This window comes from Oreochromis aureus, linkage group 14 (assembly GCF_013358895.1).
Source record: "Oreochromis aureus strain Israel breed Guangdong linkage group 14, ZZ_aureus, whole genome shotgun sequence".
Taxonomy (NCBI): domain Eukaryota; kingdom Metazoa; phylum Chordata; class Actinopteri; order Cichliformes; family Cichlidae; genus Oreochromis; species Oreochromis aureus.
This window is the reverse complement of record NC_052955.1, coordinates 36,393,880-36,411,309: the sequence shown is the minus strand read 5'-3', so window position 1 is coordinate 36,411,309 and position 17,430 is coordinate 36,393,880. Positions and strand designations below refer to the sequence as shown.

General features: G+C 40.9%; 1 protein-coding gene across 1 annotated transcript in view; it reads left to right on the top strand.

Annotated features, from left to right (window-relative positions):
- Window positions 1-17,430, top strand: part of efhd1 (EF-hand domain family, member D1) — a 54,944-nt gene that overhangs the window by 25,538 nt on the left and 11,976 nt on the right. The window contains exon 2 of the mRNA XM_039622874.1: window positions 4,469-4,616. Coding sequence (XP_039478808.1) covers window positions 4,469-4,616 — 148 coding nt within the window. The remainder of the gene's footprint in view (window positions 1-4,468; window positions 4,617-17,430) is intronic.

The window sequence follows — 17,430 nt, the reverse complement described above, 5'->3', positions numbered from 1 at the left end:
TAGCCAGTACTCTTTAGTGGGGTTTTAACTGGCCTAATGAAAGTAGGTCTGATGGGGACATTCAGAAGGGGGAGGGTGTAGCCCTGGCTATATAAGTAGCTCATTTATTTAAATAGTTCATTTATATTCATAGTTAATTGCAAATGTTCACTGTGTTCAAGAATGTATACAAATCCCTGTAAGGTATGTGATATGTGTCAGTTAAATGCACAGCCTTTTTATTTGTATTTTGAGGTTTATGTCATTATTTTTGATATGGTATTGATATGTACTACAGCTCCAGTGAACCCTGAAGTAGTCTCAGGTAGAGGGGGTGGGAGTAAGTGGGGAGCCGAGTGCACTCTGCAGGAAGCGAGAGAGACGAGAGCTGAACAACAGTGTCGTGTGAGTTCATAGAAGGGCGACAAACTTATTTTCAGGTTGACGGATAGTTAACTGGAGTGGAGATCTGTCGTACCCTACTGTGAGGTAAATGTGAATTTTGTCTGACACTTGTTCATTGTGTTATTGTCAGAGGTGTGGACTCGAGTCACATGACTTGGACTCGAGTCAGACTCGAGTCATTAATTTTATGACTTTAGACTTGACTTGAAAAAATGTTCTAAGACTTGTGACTTGACTTGGACTTTTACACCAGTGACCTGGGACTTGAATTGGACTTGAACCGGTTTACTTGAAAAAACTTGATATGTTACCCGAAGTCTAAAATTTAACACGCATATTATATAGAAAGTGTGCACCATTAATTCAATTCATTCATTCATTTATTCAAACCACACTCCTTACGTATGTGTGCGTGAGCTGTAGCACAGCCAATCAAATTAACCCAATTTTTTTCAAAAAAAAAAAAAAATGCTGCGAGTAGTTATTTTTTTTCAGGTACATAAACTATGAAGTAGTCAACAAAAAACTGAAATGCAATATGCAAAACATGCAAGAAGAGAATCACAGACGGAGATGAAACAACTTCCAACTTTGTCCGACAGTTGAAGTTGCATAAAGAATGGTGGTGCTTCTCTTTTGCTACGATGAGATGGCGGACTTCATCTAACTAGCAAATGTTGTCCAGGCTACGTTGGTGATACTTTTTTTTTTTTTTTAATGTGTATGATATTTTTGTGATGCGATTTTAAAGCCGGTCCCACAAGCGTATCCAAGAATAACATGCAGCTTATCTCAGAACTGGCAGTGAAAATTATTCTTGGAGCTAAGTTTAATTGAGCTGCATTTTATAGAGGTGCAATTTCACAATTTGTGTATATTTTCTAAGTTCAGTATTTCATCATGTGTTGAGAAAAACAGATTTAAAAATTACATGGTCTAATATTTACATGTAGCATATAACTGCAACATTCTTTTTTCTTTTTTTTTTTTTAAAGACTCGAAAGGACTTGAAATTCAAAGTTTCAGACTTGTGACTTTACTCGGACTTTTACACCAGTGACTTGAGACTCGACTCTGACTTGCCTGACATTACTTGAGACTTGAGTTGTGACTTAACGATAAAGACTTGAGACTTACTTGAGACTTGCAAAACAATTACTTGGTCCCACCTCTGGTTATTGTGTAAAACGGGCTAACTGCTAACCGCGATTAGCCGCTAGCGTAGCCTAGCATATTCGTTAAGCTCTTGTTCTGCTCTGTTTTTATTTATTAAGCTAATGCTAAGATTGAATGTTACCGCATATGAACTGGCATCTAGCGGGGTTGTGTGATTCAGTAGGAGGAGACGGACATCTTGCTGGCGTGTCAGAGAGGTCCCTTCTGCTGGTGTGCTGAAGTTATGTGTTCACGTGGGAGCACGTGGAGAGGATGACTGTGAGTGCTGCTGCCACAGCCTGCTGGTGGCCTTGACCCAGTTTCCCCCGCTATCCCCTTGAACTGCCTGGAGGTGTGAGTACTATTGTTTGCACGTGCTTTTTATTTTATTGCTTGGCAACAAGTGAAGCGACCATATTGTTTTAGGTCCCAACGCACTCGAGCCACGACTCAGGCCTGCAACGAGGGATTGCTAGCAGAAAGACTGTAGCACTTGAGGTGTGTGTGTGTTGGTGAGAGTGCGTGTGGGCCCACAATATTATTTGATTATTTTGTTTCTGTTGAGGTAAATACCTTACCATTGTTTAACAAACTTTATTAATTTTACTTATTTTCTGTTGTGTTTTTTGGAACTAATCATTCACTAAATTGGAGTTAACTTTATAATTGACCTGCTTGTGTGTGGTTTATTTCCATATAGTGTAGTTTTATTACCATAAGCATCAAAAAGGGAGTATCAGTAGGAAAGTAACAACAGGAACCCAGGGCCCCTCTCAATAGAACGTGGGATGGGTGTTACACACATTCCCACACTTCAAAAGCTCGACTCTGTGGGGGTCAAAGTTTGCAGAATTATGAACTGAGCTGGAATCCATAGCTGTGCGTGTTCATGGAGCTTGCATTTTCACCTGCTGGACATCACTGCCTGAATAGTTTAACTGTCTTCAGAACATTGCAGAGGCCTTATTGACATTATTTGGCTCTACATATCTGTGTGAGCAGATTTTTTTCTCACATGAAGAGTGTCCTCATCTAGCTGTCTTAATGCTGGACACTCAGAGACCTGTGTCTCTGAGTGGGAGACGAGAGATCACATTAACATATGTATCTCTGTATTAACAAACATGACATATTGGCCCAGTTTATTTTTCTTATCATTGTTGTGAGAAGACCATAAATAGCATTTGCATTTTCTGTTGTACAGTTCATTTACTGTTATGGAGTTCTTGTTATGGATAAAAAGTGTCTTTTTTTGTTTATTTCAAAATAGCTGATAACTATTTGCTGATAGCTGCCAACATCTGTGAACAAATATAATTCTATAAAGTTGTTCTATATAGTGAGTAACTGTTAATATAGAGTGTTATTAAATTTATTGCTAATGCAATCATATGGCACATTGACTTCTGAGGAAATTTTAGATGGCACATCATCAGAAAGGTTGCCTACCCCTGATGTAGAGTTTCTGACTGACCACTTTCTACAGTACAAAAAGAAGAACCATGCTCGAGCAGAGAGTCGGTGCAAAGCCAGAGCAGTGAGCGCTGCAAAGTGCTGAAGCACACTTTGACATTATGAACAAATAAAGAAAGCAAAACGCAAGCTTCTCATCATTTCATTATCATGTTGGGTCCTTTGGGTTACAGGGGGTCTTATGGGTTGGTTGCTACTAGAGTTGGCTTCTTGCTTTCAATCTAACATTAACACTCTGATGAATGCATTAGGGAGCAACTTGGGGTTAGCATCCTACCCACAGATATTATGCATGCAGAGTGGAGCAGCCAGTGTTTAAACCACAAACCTTCCAATTAATAGGTGACCTGCTTGATCGCCTGAGCTACAGGCACCCCAGCTGAGAACAAACTGGCTAAACACAGACAACAGCTTGCATAAGCTAGCAGCTTATGCTGCTAATGTTAAGGTCAAGTGTCCTAAAAGTCACACTTTTTTTCTGACAAACAGTTTGATTACATTGTCACACCGTATGAGTGTGAGTCTATCAATGTTCGATGCACTTCAAAGAAAGTTTCACTAATGCTGGCCAACAGCAGCAAAACCAGCAGCGCTTACTGACAGAAAAATTCAAGATATCCTTAGCAATCCACTGTCGCTATCCCTTTCATCAAACAGGAGTAAGCTTCACTGATTCATCGATTTTTATGGGACTCCTGTCATAATGTTTTACAGCCTTTTCCAGAGTTCAGAAAAACCTGGATACTTGGCATATTGATAGCTGAAGTAAACAGGCTACGCTCACTACAGATGAACAGCAGCCAGAGTTTTTGAGGTGACTCATAGTTAAAAACCTTAAATAACGCAAAAATATTTAACTGACACATATCAGTTTTATCTGTATTTATTGCTAAGCATTGATATTAATTCAAATAATTTAATATTACTGATCTCTCTTGACTAAAACGGTTAACTGTTTTAGTTTCTAGATTCCTTTCTAAACAACTGGTTTGTCTGGAACTGTAAAACAGTTAACTGTAATCTACTGCATTGAGATTTTACACAGTCATTCAAGAAAAGTGATAACAGTAGAAATCTGAAATTTTACATAATTCATATTAAGAAGTTTGTCTCACACATTCTACAGATGCAGATTTTTCTACAGATTTAATCAGATGCCAATGTAAGGGCACACTTTTGAGAAGGTGTAAGAACTCCCATCCTGGTTCTAACCAAAGCTGAGGCCCCTGTATCTGCATGGGTTTGCTTTGCGTAGTGCTGTTGATAGTTGACTGACTTAGGATTTTGTTTTTATTTCCTATTCAAAAAATGTTATAAGTTAGGTGCAGATATGTTTTAATCTGATTGCATTGAACATTTTTACAAATGGAAACATAATGACTGTGTGAATTAAATGTGGTGTCTTCATACTCCCAGCTGACTGAATTTGACATTGTCTGGGTTTTATGGTTTGTAGGTATGACACTGGAAAAGACGGCTTCATCGACCTGATGGAGCTAAAGCTGATGATGGAGAAACTGGGAGCTCCACAGACCCACCTGGGCCTGAAAAACATGATCAAAGAAGTGGATGAAGACTTTGATGGCAAACTAAGCTTCAGGGAGGTGAGGAAGTAAATTGTCTAGTGCAAAGACTTTGGGAATTGCTCCAAACAACCATATTTCATAAAGAAAAGCTGACCCATCATAGAGAGATGTAGCAACTAGGAATGTCTTGTTAAGTCTACTAATTTCTTAGTAAACTTAACAAGGGTGAAAAAACTTTAAAACTAGTTTAAAACTAAGAATTACTCAGATTTTAATGGACAACACCAAAAACTAATAGCAAAGGCATTTAAAACCGTTCACATTCTTCTTAACTGTGTGATATCTCGTATCATGTATTATGAACATAGCACCTTTTACTCTAGACAACAATGAAGAAAAACACTTAAAATAAACAGATGTTTACTTTATGAAAACATGTTATTACAAAAGATGTTCACGTATTACTCAAATATGACAAATGAGCATCTAAATAAATAAAACACAACTGAAAAGTGTGGCACATTGTGCTGTGCATTACTAATAATGCACTTATCTATGAAACTTTAAGCAGTTTCCAGGTCATCTGGTAGATGTAATCTCGCCAACAATGCACTGCGTCTACCCCGGGTTCTCCTACCAGTAGGACATCCCCTGCCGGAACAATTTAGCCAGTAAGAGACAGCCTCAACTGGCTCCTTTCTAGATTCCTTTCTAAACAACTGGTTTGTCTGGAACTGACTAGTGACACCAGCACGATTAAATGTATAGTCAATTGTGTGGGTAATTCTTCAAAAAACAAAGAAAACAAGAATTTTTAGGCATGTGAATAAAGTTAAATTATTTCTGCTGTTCAATACCTAAGAAATTTCAACTTACAGATGGTTCCAAAATATGCCAAATGGCAAAACACCAGACTATGAGTTTATTAAACCCACTGTAACATTTCTGTGTGTTGATTACTGGTTTTGTGGAGTTTGATGTCTAATGAAGCATATTTTCAAAGTGGTTATAGGCAAAAAAAAAAATCCCAAAATAAAATCTGCTTACTTTTTCTATGTTCCAGCCTCAGTAACTACAGCGCACAGCAATATCTGCTGTAATATTTACACCTCTGATGACATCTCACAATTGTTAGCTTTGCTTTGATACCAAAATTGTTTACACAGAGTTTGTAATTGCAAAAAAAACCTATTCATTTTGAGCATGTCATTTTTGAACAGGAACCTCAGAAAGACCCTTGGGGCTCAAGCACTTCATATGTCTTACGCCTATGGCCAATTTAAAATCACTAGTTGAACCTGACCTGACATGCTTGTACGAGGAAACCGTAGGAGGTACTTCAGCCTTATATTCCCTCTTTGGAATACATTGCATTTAAATATTAGACAGGTATCTTTGTTTCCGGTTTTTAAGTCTCTTTTGAAAACACATCTTCTTTTCAATAGCGTTCAGACTGGTGTGAGGTGATATGCTTTTTATGCTTTCATGAGTACCCAGGGAGTAGTGAAGCAGGAACAGGAGAACATGCAAACATCACAGAAAAACACCCTTGGCTTGGGTTAGAACCAGGGACCTTGCATAGAAGTGGCTGTGTGAACCACTGCACCACTGTGTTGCCCCAAAACACTGGGATACATATCTAGTGGTTGAATATCTTACAATACTTCTTCTCCTGAGTCTTTTGATTTTTATTATATTGCTATCCAGTATATACTAGAGATGGACCGATCCGATATTACGTATTGGTATCGGTCCGATACTGACGTAAATTACTGGATCGGATATCGGAGAGAAATAAAAAATGTAATCCGATCCATTAAATATCAAAAAAGCACCTCACAAAACTTGCGACACGGCGTAACTCGGCTCATAACCGTAGCACATCGGAGCAGTGTGCTCACGTGATAGAGCGGCTGTGTGTATTTGTAGCCTCCTAGCAATCCAGCATTTCATCTCCGAGGAAGTTATCCCAGAGAGAAGTAAAGCAAGTGTGTAAGTTCATCTCTGAATGTTTGTAAAGCATTCCCACGTTAAGCTTAACAACCGATATATGGAGCGACTGCCTCTTCTCGCTCCAACTTATTAATGATCAGCTGATCGGCTTTTCTGTCGCCAGTCCGTCTCTCTTCTTTGTTTTTGGCCCACTTTGCACCAGAAAGAGGAAACCAGCGGCTGAACAACAGCAGCACGTTTAACCTTGATAAGCTGTCGTTAGAATTTATTTAATATTACTTTCTAGACCAGGATCCTTTTCTACGTAGCTGACGGCTGATAACTGTGCAGGGGCGGATCTAGCAAAGTTTAGCCAGGGGGGATATGGGGCATTAACAGGGAAAAGGGGCACAAAGACATACTTTTCTTTCTTATTCTCATTTAAAATGTCTAGCTTTTAATAAATAATTATCTGAATCTTACACCCAAAGTTTTAATCTGATGTAAAATGTATAGAAGTCCATTACTGTATATAGTAACTATTAGGTCTAATATACCCTAGTAAGCTATAGTACTTTTTCCTTTGGGAAGATACCATCTGTGCAGTCTGCAATTCTGTTGAAGAAAGATGTTGAATCTATTTAATTATTCTTGAAAAATAATTTATTTCTGTGCATTTTCTTTCACACTGCATCAAATTAAAGTTGATTACATTGATTAAGCATCATGAGGTGGAGGGTGGGGGGCGGTTCCCTATTTTTCTTTGCTGGGAGTTTGGCACCCTATTAGTTAGGGTGCTTAATATTTCTGCTAAGTACTCTTTAAAATACTAGAATAGGAGGGATGGAGTAGGTTTAAGTTTATTAGACTAATCAGTATTGCTGAACTATGAAATATTTTGGGTGCAGTGTATTTTTTACATACAGGTATAACAGAATAGCTTTAGTGTTGTTGTTTATTTAAACTTGAGTATGAACTTATACAAAATGCAGCAAGATATTAAAAAACAGTTTTATTGATTAAAAAACACACTATATCGGATTCATATCGGTATTGGCAGATATCCAAATTTATGATATCGGTATCGGACATAAAAAAGTGGTATCGTGCCATCTCTAGTATATACAACAACAGATTTTAAATTAAACAATCAAGATTTGACTGATGTGTAGGTGTTTGTGCATGAGCTGTTTAGGAAATATAGACATTTTTATATGTAGTTTCCCATTTTCATAGGTTCAGTATTTATCTTCATCGTTTAAAAGGTATTTGGACAAAGTAGTATAATTTTAAATATAAGAATCCATGTGACATTTTATTTACACAGCACCAATTCACAACAACAATCGCCTAAAGGAGCTTTACATTATAAGGTCAAGACCCCCCATGTCAACAGGGGAACACGTCTGTTAGAACCAGGCTAAGGCAGCAGCATCCAGCTGTTACAGCTGGTCGAGGGGTAGGAGAATCAAGGGTAAGGGCGATTTTTATATCTGCCCAGGTGCCTTGTGAATGACAAAGTTGATTTTTAAAATGATATCAAACTGCTGTCATGTCCACTGTTGTTAGTTGCAGTTTACACCTCGATTTTTCTAATATCAATATTACAAATATCAATAGAGAGGCTCAGAGATTCATAGACTATTCAGAGGGAGATATGCAGTTTCAGTAGTTTGAAAAGGTGAGACTTGGTGGAAAAACACTTAGGCTTCTAGTTTTGAGTTCTGCTATATTATCGCTAATGTGGCTGTGTTGTTTGAGTGGCTCTACTTATTGTTTGGGGGAATACTGCATTGGCTCTCTGGGCCTTAAAAACGAGTGTAAATAGAAGCATATTACCGGTAGCAAGTTAAGTACAACCAATGTGGTGAGTATACAAGGACCTTGAGTAAAGTGGACAAAAGTAGAAAAGAAAAAGTCAATTTTTAAGCTTAAAATACTTTGTATTAGAGTAGAAGGATGTTAAATTCAATTCTGGATGTAACAGGGAGCCAGTGAAAAGAAACCAATGTGAGGGAAATATGGCTGTTTCGTTATCTAGGTCCTGTTAGTACTCACACTGCTGTTTGGTCTCGCCAATGTAATATTGAGACCAAACAGCCACTTCACAAGCGCATGGCACAACATAGAAGAGCCACCTCCACAGGACAAGACTCAGCAGTCCATCTGCATCTTAAGGATAAAGGTCACTCTTTCGAGGATGCCAATGTTCACATTTTGGACAGAGAGGACAGATGGTTTGAAAGAGGAGTGAAAGAGGCCATCTATGTCCACTGTGAGCGACCATCTTTGAACAGAGGCGGTGGTTTACGACACCAACTGTCTGCCATCTATAATCCAGTTTTGAGTTCCCTCCCCAGACGCCTTAACGCCCACTCACATCCTGGGCCATCTGACCTCAGGAATTCACATGACAAGGTGGGGCCAGGTTTCACAATGAGCTCACCCGAAACCCTGGCTGATTAGGTCCCACACCCGCTTTCACACCTTGGCGCATGTGATTAGAGGATCACCAGGGGGTCCTTTGTCCCTCCTTGGGGATACTGCAGTGGGATACTCCCACTGGGTTTAAATCTGGGACTCTCGGCCATTTGACCTTAGAACTGAAGAAGCTTCTCGGATGAGAGGTGAAACGTCTTCAAGCAACTTAAAGAAGTCCAGACGCTTTTCTTTGCAAACTCCTTTGACTACGATGACCTGGATGACTGAGAACCTTCACAGACAAAAAAAAGAGCAAAATTTCCCCGCCTGGGCTGCCTTGCACCTCTGTCTGTTTCAATGTGTGACCCCGCCCCTCCCCCTAACAGTCGGGGATGAGTGCGCTAACATACCCGCAGTTGCTGTTTTAATGAGTGTTTGTTGGAAAACGACAATGGCGGAGTTTGCGCTCTCCTGTCGCATGATAGGTGAGTCCTAGTAAATAATTTCCCAGTACGTGTACGTTACACATGCTGTTTTTTAAAATTATGATTATTTTGCTAGCTATCAAACTCGCTGGAGAAATGATTGAAATGCACTGAGTGATGCAGTTAGTAGAGGCATGGAGATTTATGGAATATGCTGTGAACTTAGCTAACATTACTTAGCAGTAGCAGTAATATGAGTTACTTTACTCAAGTGAAAACTTTAAACATTAGCCCGTTACATAACTAGCTAACTTAAGGCTTTCTGATTAACCCTCTGGGGTTGACGGGTCAGATGTCTCAGTTTCAACTTGGGTCGAAAGTGCGGACTTCCAACTATATACCAGTTTTTAAATTGTGTTGATAGACCATGTAAAAGCAGAGTTATGATTAAAAAATACACACAATGTTTGTTTCTGAAACGGTAAAAACGGCGTTTTCTACGGACAGCGCTAGCAAACACTCTCTGCTTGGGAGTGAAAAAAAGAAAAAGAAAAAAATACTCCTTCCCTAGTGGTGGAAAAATGTACCATGTCGACCAATCAAAAAATGTGATGGCAACATGTGGCATTTGGTTGTTTAGGAAGAGGGGGAAGTTTTAGGAGTGAGCGAAAGAAAGAGAGAGCGAGTTTTGATACATGGTAGATTTGTGACGTTTACCGTATTTGGAGTCTCAAGTTAGTGTGTTGTCTTGTGTAGTTAGTGTGTGGTGTAGTCGTTGTTTTGTTTTGTGTGTCAGTTCTACTAGTGAATGTCACAGTTGCTGCCTTAAAGCCACCAAAGGCAGATTGCAACGTAAACGCTGAGTGACACACCTGCTGTCAGACCTGCAGGGTTTATTCCTGTGCTGTTCTCCTCTGTCTTATAGTGAACACAAACTATTTTTTGGAGTTGCATAAATAATTTGTGTGCCTTCTTATTTGATGCAGAACACCTGATTGTTCTGTAAATAGTTTGAAATGGTTATATAAAATACATCTGAGCCTTGGCTGCATTTTTAGGTAAATAGTACCATATAACTTTGTTGTTTGCAAAACGTGCATATTTTTTTTTTTTAATGTACAATTTCTATTTGCATTTCAAGTTATGAAAATGATTCGTTAGGCATGTTTGTGGTTTTTACAGTCAAAATTATAACTTTTTTCTACTCGTATTTTAAATTTTGTCTGATTTTAGATAAATTGTTCTGATACAGTATGTCAAAATGAGAAAATAACAGATTGGCAAGATAAACAGTTTTTAAAGGTGAAATATAGAGGCCAAATCAAAAGTAGTCAAAAACGGCCAATTATACCCTGGACCCCAGAGGGTTAAAGGCTAAAAGCAAAGTTGTCACTGATAGGTTTGTAGCTTAAACCTATTCGCTGGAACGTTGAAGACAATTTAATTACACAGCAAAGCAAGACACAAGTAGGCAAAGTTCTTTATGTTTCCGTGCACGGGAGAGAACTGGACAAACGCCGTTCCTTCGCTTGACCCCAGTTGCTCTCGTCCGCTCTCCCGTAACACTGCTCTTTTATTGAGGTTACATGAATATGCATAGGCCCATCAACACACAACGTATACATACACACAAGGAGTACCTTGCCTGTGGTTTTGTAAGTGTGTGTGGGGGGGGTCAAGATGTGATCCTGTGAAGACTCCCCAAAGCTGGTGCCAGGAGTCTAACGGTCCATCTAAACAAAAGGCTCTTACACTCAAACAGATATACGTGTGTTTGCTATACCATATATCAGCAAGAGAAGATACGACCTCTCCTAGGAGGTGTGTGATCTATGCCAGAACACTCTGAAGAGGAGTGAACGCACTCCCCTCTTCATGCTACACAGAGTTGTTACAGACCTCCTAGGATGAGACATTCTTTCAATCTACAAATGATTATATACTTCTAAGCATATATGAGTAAATATTTCTAAGCATAAATGACAATAAACAATACAAATCTAACAGTCACCAAGTACTGTTTATATTTGTGTGTATTGCTGCAGCTTTTTAAAGTATTAACTTGGTGCCTTTGGGTGAAATAATGGTAATATGAGGGACTGATCCATATGGTCAGAAAGAATAGCCACTTGTTTCTGTGCTACCAAAGTTCCCCGGCTTTCATTCAAAATGTGTTTATCGTCAGCACCTACACATTTAAACTACTTAAACATTATAAATGGGCACTATCAGCCACTGAGACAGTACACACATTTGTGTTTTTGTATATGAATATTTCATACTTTAAGGCTGCCTGTTTATTTAAGGGAGATGAACAAAATACATTGGAATTGTACATAATATCATAGATGATAGATTAAATAAATAATTTCAAGTAGATGCTTGTGCATTCTTAACCTCCTAAGACCCGAACTCTTCCACGGCATGCATTTTTAATTTCTCTTTGATATTTGGGCATATTGGGGCCCGATGAATGTAAAAACGAAGAATTACCAGATTTTTTTTTTTTTTTTTTACTTTATTTTTGTTTTTAAGAAAAATGAGAGCCACATATGAGGATATTCATTTAAAATTTCGATAGAACAGTAGCAGTATAATGTCCTCGTAAGTGGATATCAGGCCCTTGTAGAGCAAAATTGAGTATTTTGGTCTAAATAACCCAAAATGTGATGTCCACATATGTGGACGGCAGGTCCTAGGAGGTTAAAGTCTTATATGTTGAATTGAACTATGTGATCTATTTAAAGCCTCTCCCAGTCAGTGCTGTTCTCCATGCCTGTCTGACTGTACATGATGTTATTAGCACAAACACTTTATGTGCTGGAAAAGTTTGAAAAGGGACCTTGAAAGTGCTTGAATTTGACCCTGAAAAAGGCGTATGAACCCTGCATTTTGTCTTTGAGACATACTTTGTGTAGTGTTCCTGTAAATCTCAATGGACATCCAGGTGAAAACTGCAAAAACAAAAACAAAAAAAACAATACAAAAGCAATCAGCATCTGCACTCTTAACTCTCAAATTAGCTGCACCTGCTAGCACTGCTCTAAGCTTGTTCACAGCCATGAATTAACCTCAAAATGACATACTTATTTATGTTTGATTTCTAACATGTCCATTTTGAAGTGAATTAACTTCAACACAGATGAAAAGAGTTCAGCACATGGTCAACATGGCTGTAATGCTATTCTCAAAACAGGAAGTTTGAGCAGGAAGCGATGTCATCACATGATACAAAGATAAATAAAGTTACATAAACAATCCATTTCATAATGATCAAGTCCTTTTAAACAAGGAAAAAAAATCTCAAATAACCAAAACGAATCTCAGAACTAAACTCAGCCTGAAAATTCCTGTGGGCCACTGCCCATTTCTGCCTCTGTTTCAGGGAAGGTAGGTATTCCTGGTTCCAGTGGGACCAGAACAGGTTTGTAAGAGCCTGAACCTCTCTCCACTGTTTTTTGTGAAACTCCTTTTCTGGCAAGTTTTCAGGTGGAGGTTGAAAACCTGACTTCTTCGGGGTGTAAGATAAAGGTTTTGCTGAAGAAACATTGTATCAAAAATTCTTCTGGCAACAACTCATGTGCTCCTGAGATCCTGCTTGGTGAGAGGCATATATGTATATACAGTTAAGCCCATAATTATTCATACCCCTGGCAAATTTTGACTTAAAGTTACTTTTATTCAACTAGGAAGTTATTTTTTGACTGGAAATGACACAGGCGTCTCACAAAAGATAATAAGATGATGTACAACATGCATCATTGTGGAAAAAAAATATTTCTCAGCTTTTATTTACATTTGAGCAAAAAGTATCATGTCCAGAATTATTCATACCCTTTACAAACTGTCACAGTCTCTGGGAAAATCCAAAGTTCCATCCATTCCAAATAGTCAAAGCTGTTCTAAAGCATCCTAATTACCCTGATTAATTGGAAATAGCTGTTTTAATCAACTCAACAGGTGAAAAACAGCAGCTCTCTGCAGGTGGTCTGTGGACATTCATGGCTAAGACAAAGGAACTCAGTGAGGACCTGCGGCTGTGCATTGTGGCTGCTCACAAGTGAGGAATGGGCTACAAGGCCATATCCAAATGTTTTCAAGTTCCAGTGGCCACAGTGTAAAGTATTATTAAAAAATACAAGATGTTCCGCACTGTGGAAAATCTCAGAGGACGTTGTCGGAAGCCAAAAGTGAAACCTGTGCTGGCCAGGAGAATAGTGAGAGAGGTGAAAAAGAATCCAAGGATCACCACCAAGGCCATTCTGGTGAATCTGGGCTCTGCTGGTGGCAATGTCTCAAGGCAGACAGTCCAACGGACACTGTTGGGTTCCACGGATGCAGACCAAGGAAAACACCACTTCTCCAGGCACTTCTAAGGCATGCAAAAGCTCATTTGGCCTTTGCAAATGCTCATCTGGACAAAGAAGAAGATTTCTGGTCTTCAGTGTTATGGTCAGATGAAACAAAAATTGAATTATTTGGTCACAATGATGTTGCCTTCATTTGGCATAAAAATGGAGAAGCCTTCAACCCAAAGAACACCATCCCCACTATCAAACATGGTGGTGGGAACCTAATGCTTTGGGGGTGTTTTTTAGCCAATGGACCATGGAACCTAATCACAGTAAACAGAACCATGAAAAAAGAGCAATACGTGAAGATTCTCAACAACAACATCAGGCAGTCTGCAGAAAAACTTGGCCTTGGGAACCAGTGGACATTTTAGCACGACAATGACCCAAAACATACAGCAAAGCGTGGTGAAGAAATGGTTAGCAGACAACAACATTAACGTTTTGCAGTGGCTAGCCAGAGTCCTGACTTGAATCAATTGAGAATCTGTGGAGGAGCTAAAGATCAGGGTGATGGCAAGAAGACCCTCCAACCTGAAAGATTTGGAGCTCATTGCTAAAGATGAATGGGCAAAAATGCCTGTGGAGACATGCAAAAAGCTGGTCTGCAATTATAGGAAGCGTTTGATTGCTGTAATAGCCAATAAAGGCTTTTTTCTATTGATTATTGAGAAGGGTATGAATAATTCTGGACATGATACTTTTTGCTAAAATATCAATAAAACCTGAGAAATATTTTTTTCCACAATGATGCCTCTTGTACATCGTCTTATTATCTTTGGGGAGACACCTGTGTCATTTCTGATCAAAAAAGAACTTGCTGGTTGAACAAAAGTAACTTTAAGTCAAAATTTGGCAGGGGTATGAATAATTATGGGCTTAACTGTATGTATATGAATAGGATGAGGGACCTATGGATTCTTCGATACCCAACATCCACAATGACGGTCAGGGGGGAGATATCATCACCCCCACCCCCAAGTTGAGTGCGAGAGGAACTGACCTGAAAGATAGGATCATGGCCAAGCTTGAAACCTGGATTCCCCCGTAGCTGGTTACCAAGATTACGTGAAGTACCCTCAGAAGGTCTGCTAGATGATGTTAATGCAGCACTACGGATGATACCTACAGCCATGCTTACAAGCTGATCTACAATACGGCAGCAGTGATCAGTGAGATGCTTGGCTATAAGTTGAACAGCCACAAGGAGCAGTACCCTCCATGGAGAAGGAGGCTAGAGGGCAAGATCAAAGTAGCACGGAGGGAGGTTAGCCAACTAACGGAGATGCAGAAAGGTGCGACAAAGAAGGTGCATAAAAAATACAGCAAGCTGTCCATACCTGAGGCCTTGGAAACTGCCAAGCAAAGACTCACAGCCTTGGCCAGCCGCTTGAGGAGGTATACCAGAGAGATAGAAGGCAGGAGAATAAACCAGCTGTTCTCCACAGAACCAGCAAAGGTGTACTCTCAGTGGCAAGGGAACAATAAGAGAACAGCACCACCAAGGCTGGAGACGGAGCAATACTGAAAGAACATATGGGAGAAGGACGCAACCCATAACGGCAATGCTCAGTGGCTAGTGGATCTGAGGGCAGACCATAGCGACCTCCCTGAACAGGGTCCAGTAACCATCACGGTGGCAGATATCCAAGCAAGGGCCTCTAGTATGAAGAGTTGGACAGCACCAGGGCCCGACATGGTTCACGCCTACTGGCTGAAGAAGCTGACTGCACTCTACGAGCATCTGGCAGCACAAATGAACCAGCTGCTAGTTGACGAGAGATGCCCGGAATGGCTAACCGAAGGTCAGACGGTCCTGATCCCCAAGGACCCGAAGAAGGGACCGGTCCCAACCAACTACCGACCAATAACCTGCCTCAGTACTACATGGAAGCTCCTGTCAGGCATCATATCGGCTAAGATGAACAGGCACATGGGTCAATACATGAGCGGCGCACAGAAAGGGATTGGCAAGAATACCAGAGGCACAAAACACCAGCTACTGGTAGACAGGACAGTCAGCCGAGACTGCAAGACCAGGCTGACCAACCTGTGCACTGCCTGGATTGATTACAAGAAGGCCTATGACTCAATGCCCCACAGCTGGATACTGGAATGCCTAGAATTGTACAAGATCAACAGGACCCTAAGAGCCTTCATCAGGAACTCAATGGGGATGTGGCGTACAACACTAGAGGCCAACTCCAAGCCCATAGCACAAGTCACCATCAAGTGCGGGATCTACCAAGGAGATGCTCTGTCCCCACTGCTGTTCTGCATAGGCCTGAACCCCCTCAGTGAGAACATTAACAAGACTGGCTACAGATACCGACTACGGAACGGAGCAGTTGTCAGCCACCTCCTGTACATGGATGACATCAAACTGTATGCCAAGAGTGAACGAGACATCGATTCACTGATCCACACTACCAGGATATACAGCAATGACATTGTGATGTCATTCGGGCTGGAGAAGTGTAGTCGGATGATAACAAAGAGAGGGAAGGTAGTCAGAACTGAACGGATCGAGCTACCAGAAGGCAACATTGCAGACATAGAGGACAGTTACAAGTACCTGAGGATCCCGCAGGCGAATGGGAACCATGAAGAGGCAGCTAGGAGAGCTGCAACCACCAAGTACCTGCAGAGGGTCAGGCAAGTCCTGAGGAGTCAGCTGAACGGTAAGAACAAGATCCGGGCTATCAACACCTACGCCCTGCCTGTGATCAGGTACCCTGCTGGGGTAATAGGCTGGCCAAAGGAGGAGATAGAAGCCACTGACATAAAGACAAGAAAGCTCCTTACCATGCATGGAGGGTTTCACCCCAAGTCCAGCACCCTTAGGCTGTATGCTAAGCGGAAGGAAGGGGGCCGGGGACTGGTGAGTGTCAGCACCACAGTCCAGGATGAGACAACGAACATCCAAGAATACATTGGGAAGATGGCCCCAACTGACCAAGTGCTCAGTGAATACCTCAGGCAGCAGAAACCCAAGAAAGAGGAGGGAGACGAGGAACCATCATGGAAGGACAGGCCCCTGCACGGTATGTACCACCGGCAGATAGAGGAGGTGGCTGATATCCAGAAATCCTACCAGTGGCTGGACTGAAAGACAGCACAGAGGCACTAATCATGGCAGCACAAGAACAAGCTCTGAGTACAAGATCCATAGAGGCTGGGGTCTATCACACCAGGCAAGACCCCAGGTGCAGGCTGTGTAAAGATGCCCCTGAGACAATCCAGTACATAACAGCAGGGTGCAAGATGCTAGCAGGCAGGGTATACATGGAACGCCATAACCAAGTGGCCGGCATAGTATACAGAAACATCTGTGCGGAATATGGCCTGGAAGTTCCGAGGTCAAAATAGGAGACTCCCCCAAGAGTGGTGGAGAATGACCGAGCTAAGATCCTGTGGGACTTCCAGATACAGACGGACAAAATGGTGGTGGCTAACCAACCGGACGTAGTGGTGGTAGACAAACAGAAGAAGACGGCCGTAGTGATCGATGTAGCGGTTCCGAATGACAGCAACATCAGAAAGAAGGAACACGAGAAGCTGGAGAAATACCAAGGGCTCAAAGAAGAGCTCGAGAGGATGTGGAAGGTGAAGGTAACGGTGGTCCCCGTGGTAATCGGAGCACTAGGTGCGGTGACTCCCAAGCTAGGCGAGTGGCTCCAGCAGATCCCGGGAACAACATCGGAGAGCTTGGCTGTGAACAAAGAGAAACTTGTAAATAACTCATGAAAGAATAAAGTTACG